Source organism: Zonotrichia leucophrys, chromosome 5 (assembly GCF_028769735.1).
Source record: "Zonotrichia leucophrys gambelii isolate GWCS_2022_RI chromosome 5, RI_Zleu_2.0, whole genome shotgun sequence".
Lineage (NCBI taxonomy): Eukaryota > Metazoa > Chordata > Aves > Passeriformes > Passerellidae > Zonotrichia > Zonotrichia leucophrys.
Genome location: NC_088175.1, coordinates 46,440,764 through 46,466,843, shown reverse-complemented (window position 1 = coordinate 46,466,843; position 26,080 = coordinate 46,440,764). Strand labels below are relative to the sequence as shown.

Here is a 26,080-nt window from a genome sequence, read left to right as displayed (position 1 = left end):
TTTGGCAGTTGTCAGGTCTGGAACAATGTCCAGGTGATTTTGGGTATCACCAGAAATGGAGACTCCACACATTCCCTGAGCAGCCTGTGCCAGGGCTCAGTTACTCTCACAGTGAAAAGCTGTGTCCTGATGTTTGGATGGAACCTCCTGGTTTTGGTTTGTGCCCATTACCTCTGGCTCTGGCATGGGATACAGCCTGTCTCCATCACCTTTGCACTTTCTATTAGATGTTTATATACATTGCTGAGATTGTGTCCTGAGCTTTTCTGTTCTGCAGGCTGAACAGTCCCAGCTCTGTCAGCCTTGGCTCCTGTCCCTTATTCGTGTTTGTGGACCCTTGCTGCACTCTCTGTACTAAGGGGCACAGAGCTGGGCACAGCTGTGGCCCCTCCAGGGCAGGATCACCTCCTTCAGCCTGCTGCAAATGTTTTTGACTAATGCACCCCATGTACCATTGGCCTTCTTTGGAGCAAGGGCACATTGCTGGCCCTTGGTCATCTGGAGATGATGAAATACATCACCAAAAATCTACTGTATGTAATGTAATGATTGTAATGCTGCAACATTATGGTAGGATTTCTTCATTCAGATTGTGTGACTGTGCCCTGGAAAGAAAATGAGAATGGAGTTGAGGCTCATCTTTCAGCTGAAGTCCTTTGTCTGTTGAGTTAATCAGATGTGATCTGAATGATGGTGGGAAGCCTTGCACTTTATGAAACTGTTGGGGTTTTAGTGGAAAAAAAACATGGAATAAAAGGATTTTTACAAGCAATCACTTGTCAACAGAGTTTGTTTATTATGGAGTGGCAAAGCAGAGCATTAACTTGCCATTGCCTTACATTTATGTGAAATTGTGGTCTTGGGGTTGCTTTTATGAAATACAGAACTCAGATCTAAATATCTGGAACCCATGTTCTAATTACCTTCATCTATTGAACGTACCTTGGTAGTCTTGACTCATCAGTCTTGAATCCTTATATCATAAAGATGATAATAATTATTTCAGAAATACCAATGTTACAAAAGAGAATCAGTGTCAAGAAAAAAAAGCCTATGATCTGTGAAGAAAAGGTTGTTGATTTAATAATAGGATTGTTTTTTAAAAAAAGAAGAGTAAACCCAATAACTACTCTGCCACCTGTACTTTTTAACTGCCTTTCTTCCCAGTTTGACCTGTTTTTTTAAGATTTGGTCTAAAAATCACTTTATTTGGTAGGTGAATTTGTGTTCCTTTGCTCAAGTCCTTACCATGGTGCTTTGAGTTTTTCCACCTGATCATGAGCTTCATCCTTACAGAAGAATGAAAATAAGAGTTAGGTGAATCCCATTTGTCCAGGAAATATCTTTCCTGTAGAGACCCTTCAGGGGCCTTTTCAGAATTCATGTTAGGTCTGCTTTCACTCTCTAGTATGATGATCTGATACAATTTTAATGGTTCTTCCTCTGTCATACCCTTTTTTTTTGCATTTTCTTTTTAATGGTGTTGAGGCAAGATCTCTGCATGTAGATTAAGGAGCATAACATGACTGGTTATGAGTGAGGCATCTCTGTGTTGCCACAGGAGCCACTGGATTGCTGCTGGTGTGTGAAAAAATGATACCTGGTGTATGGTATTCACCTAGCTCCACTCAAAATTATTCTGACAATCTCAGAGAAAGTATTTCTTCTCACCAGGAAAACAGAAACGTTATCTCACCTCATTTCCCTGTCTGTAATTGAAGTGTCATTATTTTTCTATTTTGTTGGCCTCAAATTTAAAATGACAGTTTATCTTCGTGCATTGTTAGGGGTTGTTTTAATGGAATTCTGTATTGATATAAACTTGAAAAAAAAAAGTGTGTGATGACATGATTGAAGGCATTTGCCACATATGTAAGCCAATAAATTGCTTAGTGGAATTAGTTCCATTCTGGAAGTCCATGAAGTAAGGCTTTTATCAGTACCCATGTTCATTTCCAAGTTAAACACACTTAAATACTTCCAGGCTTTTATTTTGCTGCAAAGGTATTTGTAAGGGCTGGCTAAAGGGAAAGAGGAGGAAGAAGAAATGCAAACTTAGTTTAAATCAGCAGATATAATTTTCTGATTGACATTTGACTGTTTTGTAGTTTGTTCTGTTAGGCATTTTAATCTCAGATTTAATACATTTGGGGTTGGAGCCAGCTGTGGTGTTTGCAGTGGAGTCCATCTGCAATACTGTTAAATAGCATGTGAGTGAATTCCTCTGTCTTTGCTGTGGTGGTGGCACCAGCACTTGCTGCAGAAGTGAATTCCATTGCTGAGAACCATTGCTTGATTTTACCAAAGGCTGAATTGTTCTGTGATTGTGGGGTTTTGTTTTTGGTAGGTTTTTTTCCCCCTCTTCCTCCCTTTGTGCATGTGGATGGTATCCATGCAAGCTTCCCACAGTTGCCACCGGTGCCTCTTCCCTTGGGGGTTCATTCTGAGGCTGAGGGGAGATTTGCAGCTCCTTTGCCTCTCTGGCATTGCTGGCAAGGTGCTCACCCTGTGGTGCAGTGGCCCCAGGGCTCTCAGCTCACCTGGTTTCCCTCAGGGCACTGTGGACAGGCAGCAGCTTTTGGCTGGGCTTACACGGGCACATGTGAAATGTTTTACTCCAGATAGTAGCTTATTCCACTCTTCCCTACCCCCTCTATCTTTTCCCAAGAAGCTGGAGCTGTTTGCCATGTTTGAGTGCCAAAAAGGTCTTTTGTCTCTTTGGGAACTGAGGCAGACGTGCCAGGGTAGCTGATATGTGGATAAAGAATGGCAGAGCTGATGTAAGGGGGAAGCAGCTGGACTCTGCTGAACTGCATTTGGAGCCACAGGCTGCTGGGGATGTTTCTGCAATGCCAATCTTCTATCATGTTTGTGTTTTGGGTCAACTGAGCTGGATCCTTTATGGAATAATCCCCTCAAAACCTTTCTGTATTCAGTTATAAATTTGGTTTACTTGGAAGGCTCTTTGGCAATGTGTGGGGGAGGAGAAAGGTTACAAGTTCTTGATTTAAGAGTAAATTTAAGGTTTGGTTCTTTAGCCCTTGTCTAAAGAACCAAGGTTTACAACTCTGTTTTTTTAGCCTTTTAAAAGGCTTAATTCCTATGGCTTTCAAAAAAGCCATAGGAATTTAAAAAAAGCCATAGGAATTTTAGCTTACTAAGACAGGGCTTACAAAGATGGGCTCATTTGGCTTTCTGTCCATTAGGGTTTTTTTGGTGCTAGTTTGTTTTTTCCTGTTATATTTGGGGATCTTTGCAGTTTATTTTGCAAGAGAGAGGCTACACAAAAAGCTCTGAAGTGAATTGGATGGGAAACACTGCCATTTTGCAAATAATAACTTTTTTCCCAATTCTTCAAATTATTGATTCTGAAGTTTCAAAACATCACAGCTTTTTTTTATCCACCTTTTGACTTAGGCAAGTCCTACTTGAGTGTTCTTGGTAATGACTTCTCATAGTTATCTTTTGAATTCCCACTAACCTGCAGGGCTCATGTAGCAGAAATGATGCCCATGAAGTGACAGTGTCAGAAGCAATTACTTACTGATGCACACTGTGCAGTAATTACTCTCTCAATTTCTTGACAACCATTTCAGATTTGTGGTTTGCAGTCAAGTTTGCAGTGAGCTGGAATGCTATCCCTGTGAGGCTTAAAACATTATTGCACTGAGAAATTATCAAGCATTCCAGCACTAACTGGTGAAGGATGTAGAATTTACTTGGAGTGTTTCTGCTCAAGGCATGTGTCTTTGTCTTTCCAGGAAAGTGCTACTCCACTTATGGTTTGATGGGCAAGAGCTCACTGGTTGCAAACTTTGCTGTACAAGTATAGAATATTGGCTTTTTTATTTAGTTTTTTTGGGGTTTTTTTACTGGCTCTTTTATCAGCCACAGTCAGGTACTATGTGTATGTACACCTGTACTAAGTCATTTACATATGGATACTGAGGCATTTTGAGAAAGAAACTTTCTCTCATTTCATGGGTAAGTGATCTAGAGACAACATGGCAGGCAAAAGGAACCTGTTCAGAGAAAGCAGCATTTCAGTATCTGAGTGAGGAAAAACGGTTGGTTTTACAGAAACAGATACTCTTTGACATTGCTTCAGGTGAGTTTGAAAAAGTTTCTTTTTTGCAGTACAAGCATTAACTTTTAGGAGCTTTACTTGCCTGTTATTCCTCCTTAACTTGCTACTTTCAGCAAGCTGCCTTGCCAATTGTTGTTTCCTAATTTTGGCCCCCAAGCCCAGCACTGTCCTACTGAGCATTAGAGTTGCTTTGGGGAAAACATAAGTCCCTTAAGTCAACAAGGTTGGTGCCAGCATAAGGCTGTCATGTCCTTTCTGTCTCTTTTATGTGTGGGATCTGGGAAATGTCAAGTAAGCTCCTTTTAAAATTGAAATGTGAAGTAACTCCTTCAAAAGTTTGCTGAAGACTGGTAAAATTTCTGTTTACCAGTATCTTGGTTGTTTCTCAGAATTCTTTTGGTGGAGATTTTATGGCAGTGCAGACCAACCCAGGTGTAAGGTGTTGTGGTCTCTTTCCTGTCCTTACTGAGGTCTTTGTTTATGACCTGGACCACAGTGGTGATACACAGTTGTGATTAACTTGGACCTGAGACTTCTGTTTTCAGGTCTTTGAAAACATTAGGGGTTTTTTTGTTAGCCAGACATGAATTTTTTTAACTGGATGAGAAAGGTGAGCTTGATAGGCTTATGTGTGACAGGGAAGAGAGCTCAGGAGGCATGGGTGGAGAGATGATAAAGAAGGATCCAGCCAGAGCAGAGATAAGCTTTGGGGTTTGTCATATCCCTTGACCAAACTGTCAGCACATCTGATTAATTTTCTGTGATTAGAAATCACTCCTATCAAGCAACCTGACTTTCTTACAGGACACATTTTGTTTTATTCAGAAGGGGAGCAGTCCTTGTTAAGGCAGGTTCCTTTCAAAGGTTAGATAGTAAAGTGAAGCACACTGGCCAGGATTGGTATATTGAAATTACTGCATTGCTGATCTTTCTGTATTTTTCTGACCTCTGTATGGTTTTGAAACCTGCTGAAAGACTTCATGTGTTTTTTAAAATGTTTTTCCTTTTCAATGCAAAACCTCAGTGATATCCTGGTTGAAGGAGTGGAAAAGTGCTTCAGTAAGATTTGATCCTTATTTTTTTACACAGCTGTGTTTCCATCAATCCTCGGAGCCAGAGGGCTGCGGAAGCCCAAAAAGTAGGGATATTTGGATGGGGTGTGTCACTGTGAAAGGAGACCATGGTTGTTGGTAAGAGTTGTTTGGAATGATCTGTGCTCAGGCTTTCCTGAAGAGTCCCACTGGATCTGCCAGTCTTAGGGGGGCATGAGGAGAACAGCTGGTTTCTATATTAAATATGCTTAAAATATGCTCGTCTTCACTTCTGTTACATATTTTTAGTACATGTAAAAGAATTTGCTTCTATTCTGAAGGTAAGCCACCCTTTTCCTTTCTTAGTGTCTTCTGTTGCACATATTGCAGATCTATTGTGTAATGGAAATAGTGTGTCCCTCCTGACCCCTGTGGCTGTGAACACGCCTTTCATTGAAATTCTGAGGCCTGCCTCTGTTGTTTAGTTGGAAACAGACCTAAATATCTTTCTGTAAGTCTTTTTGCTTGGGCTAGAGCAGAAAACTGGTTTAGTAAAACAATTCTGGTTTTAAGACCGTTCCATTGAAAATTTCTAAGACAGTCTTGATTAAAATACATTGTATTTTATATGGTCCATCTGCCTTCCTGTGTTACATACAAAGGAGTACAAAAAGAAAAGCTATAGGAAAAAAATCTTTAGGATGTTTTTAAAGATGCAAGCTGAGGACTATGTTAAAAGCTGCTTTAGATTCTTGGTGGTTTCTTCTGCCCCTACCCTGTCCTGCCACTTCCTTGTCCCACCTCTTCCCGCCTTCCTTGCACCAGGAGCAGAACAATAAAAACAAAAGCTTTTGGTTTCCTGACCTTACAATCACAGAATGCAGATGGCCTCAGCTGTTTTTCTGTGGTGCTTTAAATTCATTGTTGCAGCATTTGAAACGATTCCCGGCTGTGTGTGGCAACATGTTTTGTTATCAACTAGATGAATGCTGGGACTTAAGTGATGAATGGCTATCTATTAACTCCTAGATTTTCATTTGCCATGAAGGGCTTGGAAGAATTTACCTATCAAAGGAATAAACGATTATTTGTATCAGGCAGAGTTTACACTGAATTTCCAGTTAGCAAAATGACCTTTTTAAAAATTTATTTCATTTCACAGTGAGTTTATTTATGTTATGATTTTTGAAACATTACTTTTCTTGAATTTTGGGAAGCAAAAGAAAATGGGAAAACAACAGGACCTTTAACAGATTAGGGTTAACTCTTTTTTTTTCTCTCTCACCTTTTTAAAGTCTGCAGGAGGAGGAATTTTATAGTCAGTTGAATGTTCAAAGGAATATGTTCTCCTTGGATTGGGATAAGGGATTTTTACAAGCAACTGTGGGTTCCCTAGATGACAAACAGGAAAAAAAATCAGAGCTTTTTAGACTGGTTATTTCTTTGTCTTTTCCCTCCTCCCTCTAAAGCCCATCCTTCAGCTTTCCCAGAGGAAGGCTGGCACTCCATCCACACTCATTTCACTGGCCCTGGGATCCATGCCTGTGTGTTTGTACTCATATTCTCACCTTTGTTTCAGAAGGGCAGGCAGTGAAGTTGCTTTGCCTTCAAGCTTTTCTGTCAGGGAAAGTGGAACAGTAACTTTGATAAAGAAGGTTTTGGAGGAAGTCCCAGCTGTGGTAGATGTGTCACAAATGCAGTGGGGTGGAGGCTGCTGCAGACAGTGGCTGAAACACCTGATTCCAGCTGCTCCAACAGCAGTGCTGCAGAGAAGTGAAAGTGACCCTGAAGGTTTTTCTCATGGATAATTTAACCTGCTTTAAAAAGTGTTCAAGTCCCAATTCCATATCAAATTAATTCAGCTTGTGCTTTGCCAGGTGGTCTTGCCAACGGGGGCAGGGGGATAGGAAGTGTGGGACAGAGGGTTGGTTTGTGTGTTTCAGGATAAAAGAGAAGAATTCTTCTTTGTGTATATCTGAGCAAGAGGTTTGTTGGAGAAGGGAGTCCTCTCTAATGAGAAATACGTGCAGCTCTGTTAAAGGAGGAGGAACTGGAAGGAAGGAAGCAAGTCATAATCTGAAAGCATTTGTCTATTGATGGAGTGGCTCTTTGCTTACAGACTTGGCAGCTGCAGCTTTTCTTGAATCATGGTTTTTATTCCAAGAATTCTTGTATAATGAATTTCTTACCTTAGTCTGCCAGACTCTGAATGTTTATTTCCTGCATTTTAGAGAGGTGCTTTTTTTCTTCTAGTTACATGTGATTTAATATTTGTTGAAGAAAGAATCAGAGAATTTTTCTGTTTTAAAAGTAAACCCTTGCTTATTCTTACTGTGTTAACAGCTCTCTGTGTATGTATTGTATTTATTGAAAGGATTTTTCTTTAGTATTATAATAGAGTGTCCTAAAAATCAGAATGGTGGTGTTCTCCAGAAGGCTTGGCCTAGGATTTTCTTTCTTTTTTTGTTTGTTTCTTGTATGTTTTTGAAAGGCTAGATTGAATCAACAGATTTCCATCTTATTTCACATCTATTATGGTTCAGGCCATATAATTTAATTGCTTGTTTGATTATCCCAGTTTTCTCTTAAGACTTGAAAATAGAATATTTCACCTTTTTGTTGGCAAGTTAGAATAGGGCTAGTCTTATTTTTAACCAAACACTCTTGCCTTCAGTTTTAAGAGACTGATTCTTGGCTTGACTGTCTTTGCATCCCTTCATGCATCTTAAGCCCCTGTATTTGCTTTCACAGGCTAGGTGCTGGTCATGTGTCAGTCTGAGTAATCCAGAAGTCCTCAGATCCCTCAGTCTATGCACCAGCTCTTTCCCCCAGTTCCTCCCTCTCCCCAGATTGCCTTTATTTACTCCACACTTTCATCTTTTCTAGATTGTGGGTTCCAGAAGTGTGTGCACTCTGTTTTGCCAATCAGCTGTTTTTATTTAGACTTGGACCATGAATTTTGGAGCTGAAGTAGTTTTATGTTTGATAAACATAATTATTTACTGTAGTGTCTGTAGTCTTATTTTTTGTACTGAGGATGTTTGCTGGCAGAACTGGGAATCGCATTGCTGTTTATGCTGCTGGTTTTGGATTCACCTCATTCTAAGTGTTACTTTTATCTTTGGAACTAAGGCAAATTGTATCTTTGGAAACATTTTTCTTAGGTGCTTTGACAGGTATGGTTTTGCTCTTAAAAAATTCTCACCTGAAGCTTAAGAATGAGAAAAGACATTTTGAATGGCCTTTTCACTGAAGTATGGCTTTGTGCTTTATAACAGTTTTTTATTTGAAGCAGGGTAGAATTAGGCTGTTTTGGGAATGATGTTTATGGTTTAGGTGCTGTTCAAATCCCCTTGTTGTGATTTTTGCCTTGCAGCCCTCAGTTGTGAAAACTTCTGCTCTGTCAGCTGGGTCTCCAGTTCCCCCCCTGCAGGACTTGGAGGGTTCCCACCATTCCCAGATCCTTTGAGCTGTGGGGCAGAAAGTGCAGAGCTCAAGGGTGTGGTTATAGGGTCTGTAGGGTCTTCTCTAAATCCATTTTCTCTGGATTCTCTGTGCTGAGTAATACAGGAGGGCTGCCCTAAGTGCATGGCTCATAGTTTCTGTTGCTGGTACAAATTCTCACTGTTCTTATTCATTTGTTAATTACAGCAATATGACTGTTTCATGTTGAAGCTGTTTTATATTTAGTTCAAGACATTCATTTTAGTGACAGCAGAAATTGATAGTCTCTGTATGCTAAAAGATTCCAGTAAGTGTCTTTATGTGGAAAATATAATGTTTTAATTGCATGCTATCTAAGAATTTCTTATTTGAAGATGTCATGTATACAATAAATGTACACTGAGACAGAATGAATTGAATTAATAGCAGGCTGTATCACAGGAATTTAAAGAAAGAAGCTGACTGGCTGGGTGGAAGCAGCAAACCACTTAATCAGAACCAGTCAAGCTTTCTGGATCTTTGTTCTGTAATTATTTTGAGCAGATGAGTGGACTCAGTGAGCAAACAAAGGTGGCAGTATAAATGATGCCTTAAAATCAGTATTGCCACCACCGTTTAGTTTGTTTTTGGGGCACTTTTTCTGGTAACTAGGCTAACCTATTCTGACTTGCTCTCTGTTGTCATAGAGGGAAAATTGAGCTGGTCTGCATCTGAGATAGCTGCTCAAAGATGTTTTCCCTAGATGAGATACAGGGAGAAGTTCCTATACAGTTGATAGTCTTGCATAAGTTTTAGAGTTGCAGCACTGCAGTCACTTTGTAAATATTAAAGCCAAATGGTGAACTGACAGCATGTTCAAAAGGCCATGACTCTGTTTAAAAAAGGCTTTATTTGCAAAGTATCCTTGGCTTTTTTTTGAAAAAGTTTTCCCTTTCTCATTAAGGACAACTTAAACCACTGTTCTATTATGTAAATGAAAACTTTTCATGGCAGTGCAGGATTTACAGAGAATAACAATTTGAGATATTGAAGACAAAAAATGCAGGGTTAAAAACATTCTTACGAAGAAGCAAGCTAGTCAGCAGGGAAATTTGAATTGTTAGAATCATGTACAAGTTTTCTTGGAAATGTGCATTAGAAATTTGTAAACAATGCGTGTGGAAACATGTTACATCTATGCAAGGTCATAAGTAGGTGAATCTGCAAGTTGTATAACCTAACCATTTTTCTTATTACTGTATTGGGAAGACCCTTTTTCCCCCCCTTTCTTTTCCTGAAGAGGAATACAGAAGGCAGTGAATCATATTTTTCTCTGGGTAAATCAGGAAAGAGCTAAAATTAGACCTTCAGAGTTCATTCTTTTTATTCCCGCTCAAAGCTGAGGAAACCTTGGTAGATGGCATTTGCAGGTTTTGAATTGAATGTTTTCATTTTAGTTTATAGAACTTTCCCCCCCCCTTGTTATAATCTTACAAAAAAGTCATATCCATTGGTATGGATAGCTTCATGCAGATGGATGCATGAGACTTCCAAAGCAATGCTGTCCTGCCTAGGCTGGAGACTCCATGAGTTTGTAAGTCCTAATTCTCATCAGACACGGGCACTGCTGTCCACTGCTCACAGGTGGAGCAGCAAGAGAAGTAACACAGATGAGAAGGGGGAGCAGCATGAAAATGAGAGCCAGGGAGGTTTCCAGCATACCCTACAAATTCTGTGGTGATGTGGCTCATGCTCAGTGTTAGGTGACTCAGGAGGGGACTGATAAAATTAGGTGTACTTGTTAGTTCAGTGTAGGATACTTGCAGTGCATGCATTAGCTGCTCTAATGTGCTGGCAATTACAAAGTCCAAATTACAGATATGTAGGCCAGCATAATTTCAGGTGGTGCAAATAAAGTTGAAACTGAAAGCCCATCATGGTTCCATACATTGCAAACAGCATTAGGTGGCTGTTAGAGCAGCGGTGTGAGCTGCTGTGAAAAGGGGAGCTGGATTGTTTGAGCTGGATCTTCCAAATAAATGTATTGTGTTTCAACTCTCTGGTCATCCTGAGCAGGTTTGTAGTTTGCTTTATGCACACAACTCAGTCCATCAGATTGAGTTTGCTGAAAAGATGTGAGAGGGAGGTATTGGAGAATTCCCTGCCTCTGATGTGGTATTTAATCATGTTGGTGCTGAGTGTCCACCTCTGTGGTCTGAGCCTGCTCTCAGCTGAGCTCTGCCTGCCCAGGAGGAGCCAGGCCAAACCTGCAATCCTGGACACCCGTCAGCCAAGGAGACTTCCTCAGAGGCTGTGTCCAGCTTTGATAAGCAAGCTGCCTCCAATAACTTAAGTCTTTCATGCATGTCTTCTCAAATTACACGGTGCTGTGGTTTCAGCCAGCCCCTCACAGCCTCTCGCTCCTCTCCTGTGGAGTGGGTGAGGGAATCAGAAGTATAAAAGTGGCAAAACTCTCAGGTCAGGATGAAAACAGCTTAATAGGTAAAACAAAAGAGGAATTATTCTCCACCACCCCAGGGCAGGCAGGTGCTCAGCCATCTCCAGGACAGCAGGGATCTATCATGTTTAATGGGGACGGTTGGTAAAGTGTGAAAAATGGGAGAGGAAGCAAAGGGCATCACCAGAGCTGGGTGATGGTGGCTGGTGTTGAAAAACCTATTTGTTGCCTGGCATGGCAGGAGCCAGCAGGTGTTGGGCTGGGCCTCAGGAGGAGGGCTGGCTTCAGGAGGCAGCAGGTATTAGAGCTCTAGCACGTGTTTTCTTCAGCTCACCAGTTTCACAGTCTGTGTCTGTGCTTTACTTTCTGCTTCCCTCCTGTTTTGGGGAATCACCATGAGCTAATTAAGCTGTTTGTGTGACTGTACTGGATTAGTGAAATGTTAATCTTTGTTAACCCTTTCTTTATTCTCTATTTGTTTATTTTTAATCCATGTTGTTTCACTGATCCTATTTTGAGTGGAATGACACAGGGAGTGTTTTTTTTTATCCAGTGACAAATTCTGAGATGCTCTGTGTCACTGTCATTCCCCTGCTGGGTGCAGTGTCAGGGCTGCACTAAACTGGTGCTTGTGGATTTGTATTGAGTCTGGTTAAATTATATTTCTCTATGCTTTCATGTTATTGTTTACATTGCAAAATGCTATGGGATTCTTACTGTTTTGAAGGTTTGATGTTGGCCTGAAACTTCCTGAAGTATTGCTGGGTGTTTGTGGATTTCATATGTTATTTGACATTTCTTGACAAATAATCTTATAGTTGTAGCTGTTTGGTCATTGATTCTGATTTAAGTCCAAGGTAGTTGCAACTCTGCAGTGTGTGGGACATTTTGCATCTTGATTTTTGTGGAGCTTTTCCTCTGATATAACAAACACCTGAGGGGTAAATGTGTATGTGAAGAATGGTGTTTGAAAGACCTCTCTGGTCTTCAGCAGGCAATACTGTGTTCCATTAAAAATCCCCAAAATTTTCCTTTTGTGTGGAATGTGTATAAAAGAAAGAAATTATTTATAGATAAATAATTTCTGACGACCTCTTTACTATAACTTGGACAAGGAAAGTACTTTCTAGCCATTACTTCTGCTAAGGGAGAGAAGCCATGTAAAAAGCATGATATGAGGATAGCAGTTCTTTGATAGTTGTTAAGTGTGGGGACTTGCTCTATCTCAACTTATGGCATACATCATATTTTTATCAGTTTTATTTCCTCTTATGCCTTCATGCCTTCATTTTTCCTCTTATGCCTTCAGTTTCTTAGTTGTCGAATACAACTGTCCATTTCTGCTGGTGGGTTAGTCTCTTGCATTTGCTAAAATTGCTCTTCACTCTTTTTATCAAAACCATTTCAATTCTTCCTGAATTAATCAACTAACTGAAGTAAACCAAGATTAGTTCAGTTTGTTAGAGCATGGTGCTATTAACATGAAGGTTGTGGCTTGATTCCTGTTATTTAAGAGTTGGACTCAGTGATCCTTGTGGGTCCCTTCCAGCTCAGAATCTCCTTTTAATTCTGTCACTCTGTAATTCACACAGAGACACATCTTGAAACCTTGAGTTATTTTTGCTGCTGGAGATGTGCGGCAGTTGGTGCTTTGCTGTAGCAGGGTGTCTCTGTTTGAGGCTGATCATAAATGTAGAAATTTAGGATTAATTGCTTTTTGCCTCTGGATGTAAGTAAATATTGTTTGTGGATTTTCCCCCTCTCCACTGCTGATGGCTGTCTAGTGACAGTCACTAGAGAGGAGAGAAGGGGGAGCTCAGGAAAAGGAAATAGAGGTGCTCGGATTGCCTTTACTTGTAATGGCAGGAAAACAGAGTGTCCAGTGTCCTGGGCTTGCACAGATCACCTGGGCTGAACTTTCCAACTTTCTGAGCTGTCCCTTGACATTACCTGCTTGTTTGAACCAGGATGTTTGGGAGTCAGCATGGTCTGGAGAGTTTTTGGTATTCCAAGCATGAAGACTCTCCCAGAAGAGCTGGCTGGGGATGGGAGACTGTGCTGCTGTGGAAGGGCAGAGGAGCATCCTGCAGGGCTGGCAGCAGCATTCCAGTGAGGAGGAGAGGAGAGGAGGGTGCTGCTGGGGCACGCTGGCAGCAGCAGTGTCTGTGCCACAGCTGAGTGCCTTGATGGATGGCAGCAAGGCCTGACAGGGTTCCTTATGTTTCTGTCTGAATCAGGACTCAGTGGTTTCCAGAAATCAATTTTGGTTCTTTCATTAAATTACAGCCAGACTCCAGCTCTAAAAAATTTAAGAGTGTGTTGGTGAGAATGTCTCTTGGGAGGAGATGGTGCAAGGCTTCTTAAAATAGGTAAACATACATCCATTCAGTGTTTGTTAGGCTTTGGGTTTTTTTTTTAATCATGCAGCATCATGTATTTTGCAGTGTTACTACTCTTAATGAAAAGGTCTTCAAATCACAGATCTTCCTTTTTAATTTCAAAATGTATATCCTTGCACATAGGTGGACTCGGTGTTTGTGCTGTGTGGTTTTCAAGTTCAGGAGAAAATTTGGCCTTCGTGTATTTTCTCTCCTCTACGTATGTGGAAGATTAAAAAAAAGCCAGCTAAGGAACAAAACAACTTAGTACATGTCTGAGGTTTTTCCTCAATTATCTAAAAGTTGACATTACATCATCTGCACAGATGTAAATATAGAAAACAGTAGGTGTGTTAAATCTCCTGACATACTTTTAAAAGCTTTTTACAGAGGACTGACTTCACTTGAGTGGATGTTTGTGTCAGTAGAGATGTGGCATTATGTCCATTTTTCTTTCTGGGAGACTGGAAGTTTCTTTAAATGCTTGTTTTCATCTTTTATGGTTGTGTTAGCTGTGGAGATGCTGTTATCTTTTCTGTCTTTAGCTCTACTCTTTCATAAGATGGTTATATTTCAGTGAAGTTGTGTCCTGGTTATTCCTAACTGTTCCTCTCTCTACATGTTTCAGATTTTCCCAAATACGCTTTTTTTTCTTTCTGAACAATGATATTATCGAATGATATGGTTGAACAGATTAATAAATTATGTAGCTGTGTGATTTTGTATGAAGATTAGCTGAGCTGTTGATTTTTCAGACAAATAATGGAAGCAATGCCTCCTTCAATTTCAGTGCTAAAACCCAGAGAATTAACAAAATAGATGTAAATATTTTGGGTATTGTGAGACCTGTCCTAGGTCCTGATTCAGGGTAAGTTCCCTGTCTGAGATAGTATTTAAGACTTAAAGAAAATCAACAGTTACCAGGCTTCTCAACTGTCAAAGGACTTGTTAAGCATTCACTGGAAATTCTGTTTGCTTTGGTGTAATGTGTGTGCTGGGTTCTGTATTGTGCAGAGACAGTGCTGCAAGATCTCTGTCTGTGGCTACTTAGTGCAAGTAAGTGTTGTGCCAAATAAAGATTCTAACTTGGCTTTGAAATTGAACTTGAAATATTACTCTAGACGTACAAAACAAACCCAACCAATTCTGAAATCAATTTCTATCGCCTTGTAATTGCTGCATGTAAGAAAACAAGAGAGGAGTTGGAGTGTGTTTTCTCTTTTGCAGGTGTTGCCGAAGTAGTTCCATTTATTTAAAGCATATGATTTCATGCAATTGTGCCTGATTGTTAGTGCAGCTGTCAACAGCTGCATGCTCATTTAGCTAATTGCATTCTAGTAATATAGCTAAGCATATTTTAAGATACACAGTTGTACATTTTTGTTTTTTTAAAGCAACTGCTCACACTCAGAGTATTTACTGCAGAAGGTTCTGTGCTATCAAAATGGGCTGTCATTGCTCTAGAGGAAATTTCAGAGCTTCCACACAAGGCTTTCAGCCAATCTAGTGCATGGATAGCACCTGTGGAAAGCTTGACCATGCCACTTAAATTCACACAATTCTAAAGACCTTGAAATGATCCTGTCCTTGGGGTCAGTTTCATCATCTGCTCTTTGGGAATATTTTGTAGTTAAAATGCAAAACTTTAGTTTCACAAGCAACTTGTTCCTCCTGCGTCAGTGTTCTGGCTGTGTGTACAGGAACAGTGAGCTTCTCTTACATACTGATCATCTCCTTCTAGAAATATGTAGATAAAATGAGAAATTTATATAAGTTGTGTATGTAGAAAAAGCATATTAGGGGAGTAGCCTGTCCTGCATGCTAATTCTGGCTGTTTGTATGTTTTTTCTGGTGTGTGTTAGCGACGGGATCACAATCAACAGTATGAAATGTATAATGCAGTGTTGTTTTTATTTGTTATATAGCTTTATGCCAGTATATACAGGCCTCTAAAACCCAAGATGGTGGCAGCCGTTTCATTTCAAGTGCAACAGAAGGTAAAGGAAAAAGTGTGGGGCAAAAAAAAAAAGCACTTTCATCTGATACTCTTTCTTCATGGACGTTTATGTGGTTCTTGACCTTCTAACCTTCTAGACTCTTCCTTCACAGCTAACTTCTTGCAATAGATGGTGGTTATCTTTTTTCCTGAGTCTTGAAAATGAAATTAAGAGATCTCATGATGCCACTTGTATGTCTATCTAAAAGTTGCATCATCTTTGCATTTTGTCTATTTGTGCTTTTCTTCAATAACAACATTGCACTGAAACTGAAGCTTTCGCTGTGTTTTAACAAGAATCTGAAATATCTGGAGAGTGGCTTAGAGAATTGCTGTCATGACCACAATCTCAAGATTGCCACAGTTAAGGAAAAGCACAGATACTCAGTGACACAGAAATGTTACAAAGCTAATCCTTGCTAATATCTGCAGTCTGACTATATGCTAACCAACTGTCTGCATTTTCTGTTTCTCTTAAAAGGAATGTGTCCTTAATTCACTTACCCTCAAGTCTGCCTGCTGATGTCCTGCTTTTTGGCCTTGTTTTTGCTCAAAAAGGGAATGAAATATTTACTTGTGTGTTTTTCTTTCATCTGCAGGGGAAAATTTTGAGCAGACTCCATTAAGACGCACATTTAAATCCAAAGTTCTTGCTCGCTATCCTGAGAATGTTGAATGGAACCCTTTTGACCAGGATGCAGTGGGAATGGTCAGTATCACTTCATGGCTTTTGGGTTTTTTGTTACTTCTAGAGAATTAGTAGAGAAATAAATTAGTCTGCAATTAATAAATCCTTTTTTGTGCATGATTTTTCCATTTAATGGAATGTGGTGTATCTTAATTTAGATAAAATATAGTAGTTTTCTCTCTCAGGTTTCTGGTCTTGGTGACCAGAAAAATACTTTGCTTTATGTGTGTTTGAATTTTATTATTTTATTCCTAAAAAAATATGAGGCTGGTAACAAAATAGTATTAAGTTTCAATAGAAATTGCATGCAGCCCTTTTGATATATTCCTTTTGTTTTTCTGATTTAGAACCATATCACTGTATTGTGCAGAAATGTAACACTTAATAGAATTTAAAGTGAGATGTGATGGCAGCCTGTGGATTTTAAATCCCATTTTCACCAATGCTTCTGCAGGCAGGGGGAGGGAAAAGTGTTTTTTAATGGATTTTGTCTCCCCTTCCTCTTTTTTGTAGCTGTGTATGCCTAAAGGGCTTGCTTTCAAGACACAAGCAGATTGCAGAGAACCTCAGTTCCACTCTTTCATTATCACTCGTGAAGATGGCTCGCGGACATTTGGATTTTCTCTCACGTTTTTTGAGGAGGTCACTAGCAAACAGATCTGCAGTGCAATGCAGACCCTGTACCACATGCACAATGCTGAGTATGACATTCTTCACAGCCCTCCCTCCAATGACAAGGAGAGCTGCAGCAGCACTGGGGACTGCAATGGCACCTCTGTCTCAAAGCTGCAGCGGTTTAACTCCTACGACATCAGCAGAGACACTCTCTATGTCTCCAAGTGCATTTGTCTGATTACTCCAATGTCTTTCATGAAAGCTTGTAAGAAAGTTCTGGAACAGCTTCACCAAGCAGTGACTTCACCTCAGCCACCACCGCTACCTTTAGAGAGCTACATCTACAATATTCTCTATGAGGTTCCTCTTCCTCCAGCAGGAAGGTCATTGAAGTTTTCAGGTGTTTATGGACCAATTATCTGCCAGAGGCCAAGCACCAATGAACTACCATTGTTTGATTTTCCTGTTAAAGAAGTTTTTGAATTGCTTGGAGTAGAAAATGTGGTTCAACTCTTTACCTGTGCCCTTTTGGAGTTTCAGATACTGCTTTATTCACAGCGTGAGTACTTGGGTTTTGTTTTCTTTTCTTGTATTTGTACTGGCACAAGGTCTTACTGTGTCCTGAATGCTAAGAGCACCACAAACAGCAGAATAGCTGCATTAAAGTGGCATGAGCATGCTATTGCAGTCTGGCTGGTCTGTCTGCAGGTCTTCAGGTAAAGAAAAGTACTGTAAGGAGAGTGTTGCATTGGCTCCTGCTGTTAGACACCTAAACTTAAAACTGGCTTTTCACATCATCTCCTCTATTTGTGGTTTGGCTGTCCTCTTTGTTGTTGGCTCTGGAACTGTGCTCCTGGATAGAGCAGTTTGCCTTTTCCATGTTCCTGTCTAGCTGCTCAGCTGAACTCCCTGCTATCTCTGCAGAGCTCGCCATGCATTCTGAAACAATACACAGTTAATTATGTATATATCTGATTCTGAAGAAGAGTTAATCATGCAAATACAGTTTTCTCTTGGAAAACTTGGAGTACCCAAAGTCACATTTTGGTTGTTACTTTGAAAGAGAAGTACCTGAAAAAAGTTTTGACTGAGCTCAAATCCCACATCCCCATGAAGGCCTTGAAACAGTTACAGCTCTGAAGGCACAGAGCTAAAGCTTGTTTTGAAGAGGATGGGCAGCAACTGAGCTGAAATAGCATGTTTATCAATTAGTGAGTAGTGTGGGAGTGGTATCTATTTTCTGTGTTGAAATTTGTGGATACTGACCTTCTTACTCCACATCCTGTTGCTCTAACACAGACTATGTGGAATTATGCCAAAATATAATTTCTATACTTTATTTTTTGGCCCAAGCTGACTAACATTAGTCCAGACTCACTTGTTCAGAATGGTGTGGTTTAAGCAGACAGCCTGCATTTGAACACTACTTTATAGGAATGGTTAGGAAGCCTAAAAGATCCCAAGACAAATTCAGGGCTAGTCCATGGTGTTACTGAAATTTGTTTTCAGTGTTTACTTCCCTTGAAATAGGTGGAAGACAAATGGTAACTATTTACAAAACATTACCTACATTTATCAGCAGCCTTCTCCAAGCATGAAATACAGATTTTGTGTTGTGTTAAGATCTGTGCATAGACTATAGCCAAGGATGGATCTGTGTGTACAATCAGGGTGATTAAAAGTCTGTAAAGGCATCAGAGTGTTAAATTACAGTTGTATCATTTTATAGACACTGTGAACTGCAAGAGAAAAACTGCACAGTAATTCAGATGCAGTCAAAAATCTTACTGAACTGTGTAGTGGTTACTCTCTTGGATTTAAAAAACAAATTCATAGCAAATCTAGAAATACTTGTCTAGCAGACAAGTTTATTTTGTGATTTCCCCTGAAATGGATTAGGCATTGATATGTTTGAGATATATTTAAGGAGAGTTTCTGTGGATACCAGTGGAGGATTCAAACATCAGCACCCTCGATGAAGAAGGGTGTGGTGGTGTCTGTGGAGGTGTCTGAGGTTCCTGTGGAGAGTTGGAAGCTCCCATGTCCATGACCCTGTGGGAGCAATGCTCCTGGAGCTCCCTCCAGGCCATCCCCTTGTGAGTGCTCTGTTGTTCCAGCCTGGAGCTCAGCTCACCTCTCTGGGCTGGCCTGCTGGATTCTGGCTTCTCTTTCCAAGCCCTTCTAATTGGTTCAGCTTTCTGTCTTGGGCCCTTTCCAGGTGTCTGATCAGTGGCTAATTACAGAGGATTAAAATAGCCCTGGAACACTTGAGTTTCTTGTTTGCAGGCTCAGCCATTTGGAGTTGAGAGGGATGAGGGATCAGTTAGGACAGTTTCTGCCCACTCTTTCTCTGCCTCACTCCAAGCTTGGGCTCAGCTGGGCTGTGCTGTACATTTTATGGAGGTGTCTTGTCTCTCTGTCAAGTTCTCACCTTAGTTTTTGGTTGAAAAGTCTTCTTTCAGTAGAAAAATAGTTAATTTTTTGCTGTCTTCTGAGCCTCAGGTTTGGTGAACTGGCTGCAGCAGTGCCTTCTCAGTAATAGCAGGCAATTTTGTTTTTTGAAACATAACTTCTATTAAGCACTTTCTGAGGGATTTAATCTCTCTGCTTTTTTGTTCTGTTTTCTTTAGTTTTTGTTTGTTTGCCTCCGTTGTTCTTTTCAACTGGAATATGGTGCTAGTATATTCTCTTCTTTCTTCAGTATGGTTGAGTAACATCTGTTTTTTGCTGTTTGTAAAGCAGGAAATATTGAATGGAGGTACAGGTGATTGTGCACTCAGTTCTAAGTGGAATCAGGGATGGCTTTACTTTTGTAAAGACTTTTTCATGTTCTTGCATACACACCACTGTGAGTCCAGGTTGTCCTTCAGAATATAAATACTGAGTTTTTAAATGTCCTTTGAGTTTGTTCAACCCAAGACAGCTGAGGTGACTGAGAAATTTCTTGTTCTCCTAGGTCAGGTGAGATTGTGATACTCATTGAGTGGATTTAAATTTAGAACAGTACATGTCAGGATCAGCAGATTTGTAAGATTTACTTGGAAATATACCCCTAAACCAAACACACACAAAATAATGAAAGACCACCAAAATAAAAACCAAACCCCAAACCTCTTGGAGGAACTAGATGATCTTGAGGTCCCTTCCAACCCAAACCTTTTAATAATTATATGTCTCTATGAATTTGTTGCCAAGTGCAGTTCTTTTGGAAACAAATTATTTTAGTGTTTTAAGTTTCAGTCAGTCCTTGGAGTAGGAGTAACTTCACTTGGCAGAGGAAGTGTTTTGGTTTAAGATTCCTTTGACATGTTTCTGACTTGATGCTTCTGGAAATTCTTCTTTTGTCCCACTATGTTGGCACAGCCTTGTGTATTTTGGATTGCTGTAAGCCAAGTGTGGGGAATGAATGCCTCAATTGGATTGTCCTGTTGAGAGACTGGTCCAACATTTGGAAAAGTGCCAGAGAGGGAGGAATTTGAGGATGCTGCAAGTGCTGAGGAACTCTGGAAAGAGCCAGTGGTGCTGGAGGCCTGTGGGAAGTGCCCTTGCCAGATATTCTGTGGGAGCTGGTTTGCATTTCTGTAATTTATGTTGCTCTTGTAACTGTGAAATAGACTTATTCCTTATCTCAGAGAGCACCTAGAGCTCTTCTGAAAAGTGTGTACTGAGTTAAGACAGCTGTGAAATCTGCTTGGAGGTAATTTTTCTAAACAGCTAGAAACAAAAAAAGGAGAAATGTAATGCACTGCTGCCACAGACTGTGCTCTAGGAGAGTTTTATTTTCTGGGTGGCAGCTGTCTGCTGCCATGTTACAGCACACATAAGGGAGTTTTTTTTCTGCCCTGCCTTTGAATCACTCCTCCCCATCTTTGTTTCATTAGTTTAAAATTATATTCATTCTGGAGATTTAAGGTATTAGTTTAATGTCTTTGCAGTATTACTCTGTGCTGCCTAGCTCTGATCTCTTACATAGGACACTCTGGTTATGCCTCCAGTGATTTAGGAACCTTGCTGCTTGAGTCCCTGTGCCAGACACACAACAGGAGATGCTGCGCCCCTCTGCTTCTGCTAACCACAGCTGGCTCTTACTGCAGCTGCAGGGCTTTTGAGGTGACTTGTGAGTTACTTGACAAATACAACAGTATTCCATTGTGATCCATGAAGTAGGAAGATTAAAAGGAAAAAACGTTCCAAAATGCGATGGTATAATTGTTTTAAATTTGGCTGAGTCAGAGGATTTCTGTGGGCACTTGACAGACTTCTCTCTGGTAGAATGTGAAAATGGGGAGGTGGAACTATGGTTCTTAGAGCTGCCAGCTTCTTCCCATCCTGTTCCTCTTTTTCCAGGCACAGGATCTCTCTATTTATTTTTTAATTTTTTAGATCTTCTGCAGATAAATATTATTATGTAGCTTCTCATACACAATTTAAGAGATAATGTATTTTATTTACAGCAGTTGGTTAGAATAACAAATCATGCTTTTTCTGTGTTCTTAAGTGGCCATACTAAAAAAGTAGTGGATTTCTTTTCCTTGTCCAGTGTTCAGTTAAGCATTTCCCATCTAACAGTGCCCTAGTCATATGTCATTATTTTCCTGCCAGTGCTTGTGTACAATACTAGGCCAAAAGATCGTGTCATTGACACCAGAAAAAGCACATTCTGATTTCAAGGACAAGAGCAACAGCACTGCTGAAACACTTCTTCACTCTTTTAATCATTTTGTTGTTGTTATTTTTAAATCTTGTGTAATTCTTTGGTACAAGAACTGTGTTGCTTGCTTCTTTAAATCCAAAACTCCCTCCATACCCTCTCTGGGTAGGTATAGCTAATGAAAACATAAGAGTTATTTTGGTTTATATTTTCATGCTTCTTGCCTTTGTCCTTGCCTTTTGCCAGCAGCAGAATGCAGTCACTGTTACTTGCAGGCTGCAGCTGGGCAGGCCAAATCTTTGGGAATGGCTGAAGCCATGTGAATATCCAGGATCAGAGCTTTTGCAGAGAGCTCCCTGGCAGGAGGTGGCTGCCCACTGGATAGAGATTCTGACCTATTGATGTTACTTTATAATTAATGTGGAAGGCTGATACTAAAGTTAGCCTAATGACAGAGGGAGAAGTTGTATTTAAATTATCCAGCAGGATCAGACAGGGGGTTTTGTGTAGTAGGAAAACACTGTTTCTATTTTAAGACTTGTACTTCCAGATAAACAAGCTGAATACCAACCAGCTGCAATGTTTGTGTATCTATGGCTACATTTAAAGGTCCTTTAAAAACTGAAGAAAATAGGGGATGGAATAGAATCTTCCTCTTCCCAAAGCTTATCATTAATTCATCACTTCTTTGCAGTCAGGCCGTGATTAAAGCTGCAAACCCCTACGTAGATGTGCAGGCAGAGGCTGGTGTCCTGGCAGAGTAGGGGAGTGTTGCTGTGATGTTCATTGGTATTTCAGTCCAAATAAGCTTTTGGCAAAAACTTTAACCTGTTTTAAGTTGTTCTCTCCTGTTCTGGTTGAAGGGTCCTTCATGGCAGGTCTGCTCTGAGGCAGTGACAGGTAGCTCCATCAATAACCTTTTCTACCACCACTACTTGATGTGAAAATTAAAAATTAAAAACCTAAGTTGCAGAATTATGGGTGATGTTAGCAAAACCTGTGCTGAGTTCCTCTTAGGTTGTGGGGCTCTTTGCAGACCCCAAACTCTGCAACTTTTTCCCCAGACAAAATTAGTTGTGAATGCCAAGAACTGAATTTCTTGGCCTTTTTTTCCCCTGCTGTCTGAAGTCTTGAGTGGAGGCTGGCTAAAAGATGGAATCAAAGCCATCAACTTGGCAAGTGCACAGTTAAGCTTAATTTTTCTCCAGAGTATTTAGAAAAATATTATTCTTGCAGTTTCCATCTGCCCTCTGTGACAGTGTGCAACAGCTTCAGAAACCTCAGCACCTGAGCTGCCCATTCAAGGGTCTTTTTCAGTTTCACAGTGTCTGTAGTTCTGTGAAAGGAGAAGACATGCATCCCCCACACCTTAATACTCACATATCAAGGTTACTGACTTTTTATCTTGTATTCCCTCCTCTTTCCTGGCTGGAATTGGTGCAGTCTGCACCCACTGGATGTTGGTGCAGTCTCATGAAAAGGCATCCTGTGTCTCCAGTTTGTGCTGTGCTTATAGCCTGGCAGAAGGCAGTAATTGCCCTAGTTGTGTGAGTGTTTCATACCCTTTCCAGCCTGGCAGCTGGAAGGCTATTGGGATGTTTCAGCAGCTGTATTGGCACATACATCTGGTGCTGCCTCCCCCTTTATGGGATTTTAAAAACCCTTGGAGATGGCTCTGTAGTTACAGATGAGGAGGGTGCAGTGTTTGCCCAGCACTGTGACCTGCTGTAGCCACCAGTGCTACATGAAAAGATCTCTGTGTGTTGCACAGGTATTTTAACACTGCTCCCAAGTTCTAGGAGGACATGAGTTGTTTTTACATTGAACTGAGCCTTTGGTTGTGCATTGCAAAGGCTAAACAAAGCTGATCCTTTTCATTTTCTGCATAGTTATTTCAGTCACACTGTTGGCTTGGCTGCTATACAGCATGCTTTATGGACATTTAAACACTCTTTGAAAAAATGTTTATCTGAGAGATACCAGATGCCTTGGGTTGCATCCAAGGCTTCCATAGAAAGCCCTGAGCACAGAGAAAAGAAATTATTTCTGATGTGTTTCTTAGCTGATTACAGTATTGCTTCTGTACTCAAACTGGTGCTCCTGGTGACCCTGGTAGAGGTAGCAGAAAGTGACTTAGCATGCATTAAGGGTTAGTTTGCTCATTTCCATATGACTTGTAGAATGACCTACTTTGGGTTGAGCTCTCTTTGTTGTTTCAGCAAAATGTGCTGGGTGTGCAGGTCTGGGTTTTCATTATGATGCCACTCAGCTAGCACTGGGTTTTGTGGTTTCTGTTTTCAAGCAACTTCTCATTTCTTTAATTTAAATTCATTTCCTTAAAAGAATTTGTGAAAAAAAAATATTATTTTCTTGATGTTTTTCAGATTATCAGAGGCTGATGACAGTGGCAGAGACCATCACAGCACTAATGTTTCCATTTCAGTGGCAGCACGTGTATGTTCCTATCCTTCCAGCATCCCTCCTTCATTTTCTAGATGCTCCTGTCCCTTACCTCATGGGCTTGCACTCTAATGGACTGGATGATAGGTCTAAGCTGGAACTTCCTCAAGAGGTGAGAGGAGCTTGTCTTGATTGATTAAATATTGTCCATGACTATGAGGGAAGTGAGAAATGATCCAACACACAAGTGCTAACTGTACCAGCCATTGCCAAGTTCCTGCTGGCTCTGATTTGGGATAGGTCTTTGTTTCTTAGAGATGCTGACAAAAATTTGGTGAAATAGATAAAGCCCTGCTTTTGAAATTGTATGCTCTGATAGAATTCAACTGTAATTTTACAGGAAGTGATGTACTGAAAATTGGTCAAAGAAGCTTAAGTTCATGGTCGGGTTCAGGGGGTATGCTTGGAGCAATGGTTTGCTAGAGGGGGGATTTATTGATGCAAATGACAGAAGTTTGGGTTGGATAATTAAAGAGAAAATAAATCATGAAGTGAGCATGAAAGAACATTTTTGTGCTGGAAAAATTAGCCTTGTAATGCTGGGAAGTGCAGTGTGAATTCCCCACCTGTGGCCAAAAGGTTGTGGTGCTGAGTGAGCAGAGCTCAGCTGGCATCAGCACTGGGCTGGTTCCTGCTGTGTGGGCTTAGGCTGCTTTCCCTGCCCTGGACTTCTCTCCTGGGGTTGGTTTGCATGGACCCAGCCTGCCAGGTGTGTGCACAAAACCATTTCAGATTTTCTCCTAGAGTGCCAGCTTCAGTGTGCAGCAGGATGTCTGTGTGTCCCTGAGCCACTGCTGCTTTTTGGGGGGCTGCTGAGGAGCCCTGGGAGCAGCAGCCCTGGCCAGGGAGAAGGAAATGCTCTGTTCAGCTTCTGCAGCTCCTCCTTGGGGCTGGCTCTGCCTTCAGCCTGCTGGAGATTGTCCTCACTTGTTTGATCCCCCTGTTCAGTTCACAGCACTCCTTGCAGGGACATGCCCAGAGAGTTTAGGGGCTGCTTGGGAGGGTCAAGGCACCTCCCAGGGCAGCAGAGGAAGTGTCTGACCCCTGCTTACTGGTAGGTGTAACTTTTCAGGGGAGGAACTTTGTAAATCAAGGGGAACACCCTACTTGCAGGCCCTAGTTGGATTCTCTGCCTTTTTCTATGACTCTGTTTTTTCTTCTATAACCACTTGCATTTCTGGGAAAGCATGGCAGGCCCAGGGTTTTGTGGTGGTGCTGGTTTTTGTTTTCATTATCAGGCAGTGCTGCAGCATAGCTTGACACAAAAAAACCCTTCCTTTTTGAAAAAGCTGCGTGAAATTAAAGACAAGATATTTTTGTGAACCTCCAGTCTGGTCTCCATGCCAACATTGCTCTTTTTCTCAAATCCATATGCTGGTAGTTTTCATTTGTTTTTCCTGGCAAGTTCAAAGTAAAACTTTTTTTTCCAAACTATTTTTTCCTATGAAAACTGAAGTGTTTAATCTCTTGATTTCTTCATTGTCTTGCTCTTTTTTTTTTAATTTTCCACTGGAATAATTAATAACAGAGTATTGTATGTTCTTGCCATGAAAACAACAGTCTATTGCTTTGGTTTACTATTTTTTCAGAATTTTGGCTGCACTGATAGGCCTAATTAATATGGTTAGTACACTTTTTAGAGAGAATAGCTGATGAAATAAAATGAATGTGTGGATATGCATGTTAATATGCACTATGGATGTTTTCACTGTTACCACAAGCTTCTAAAAGATTGTTCTCCTTTTGTAAAGAGCTTCCTCATTTTAAAACCACTGTAATACTTTGAACTAAATAAACATATTTTGATTTCAAATAGACATTTCAGTTATTTAAAAGATAAATAGTTTTTGGAGGGGATTAATCAGGTTATTTTGGAGGTTTAAAGTAAGGCAGTTGATCTATTTTTAGATGTTTGAAATGAAATCCAAGTACTATTAAAAAGTGATCTGACACCTCAATTTACATTTTGTTTTACAGGTAGCCTTTTATGAGAAGGTGGAGGAATAGATTTTTGCTAGTATCTTACAGAGATGAGAATTGTCTGGGAGGGGAGGACAGGCAAGGCAGAAAGCAGCAGCAACATCCCCATGTGGTGGAATTTGCTGTGAGATTTCCTTGTCCTTCTGAAGTTTCAGCTTTTCTCTTCCTTATTTGAAGAGTGAGCTCTTAAAACTTTGTGCACAATGAGTTTGAGCTAGTGTGAGAAGTCTTTCCCTTGGTAGTCACTGCTGGGTAAGGTTTCTTGTGAGCTCTTGAATCCTTTGCATTGCAGGCTGGAGATGTAGCTGTGACA

The 26,080-nt window shown here is 40.6% G+C and overlaps 1 protein-coding gene across 4 annotated transcripts in view; it reads left to right on the top strand.

Moving 5' to 3' along the window:
• The window catches only part of DENND5A (DENN domain containing 5A), a 63,006-nt gene that overhangs the window by 3,302 nt on the left and 33,624 nt on the right, over positions 1-26,080 (top strand). For 2 of the 4 annotated variants that reach the window (XM_064715079.1, XM_064715077.1), the window contains exons 2-5: positions 15,303-15,374; positions 15,973-16,082; positions 16,575-17,235; positions 23,712-23,899. In XM_064715079.1, the coding sequence (XP_064571149.1) occupies positions 15,303-15,374; positions 15,973-16,082; positions 16,575-17,235; positions 23,712-23,899 (1,031 nt within the window). The remainder of the gene's footprint in view (positions 1-15,302; positions 15,375-15,972; positions 16,083-16,574; positions 17,236-23,711; positions 23,900-26,080) is intronic. The other 2 variants (XM_064715080.1, XM_064715078.1) reach the window with 1 other exon arrangement.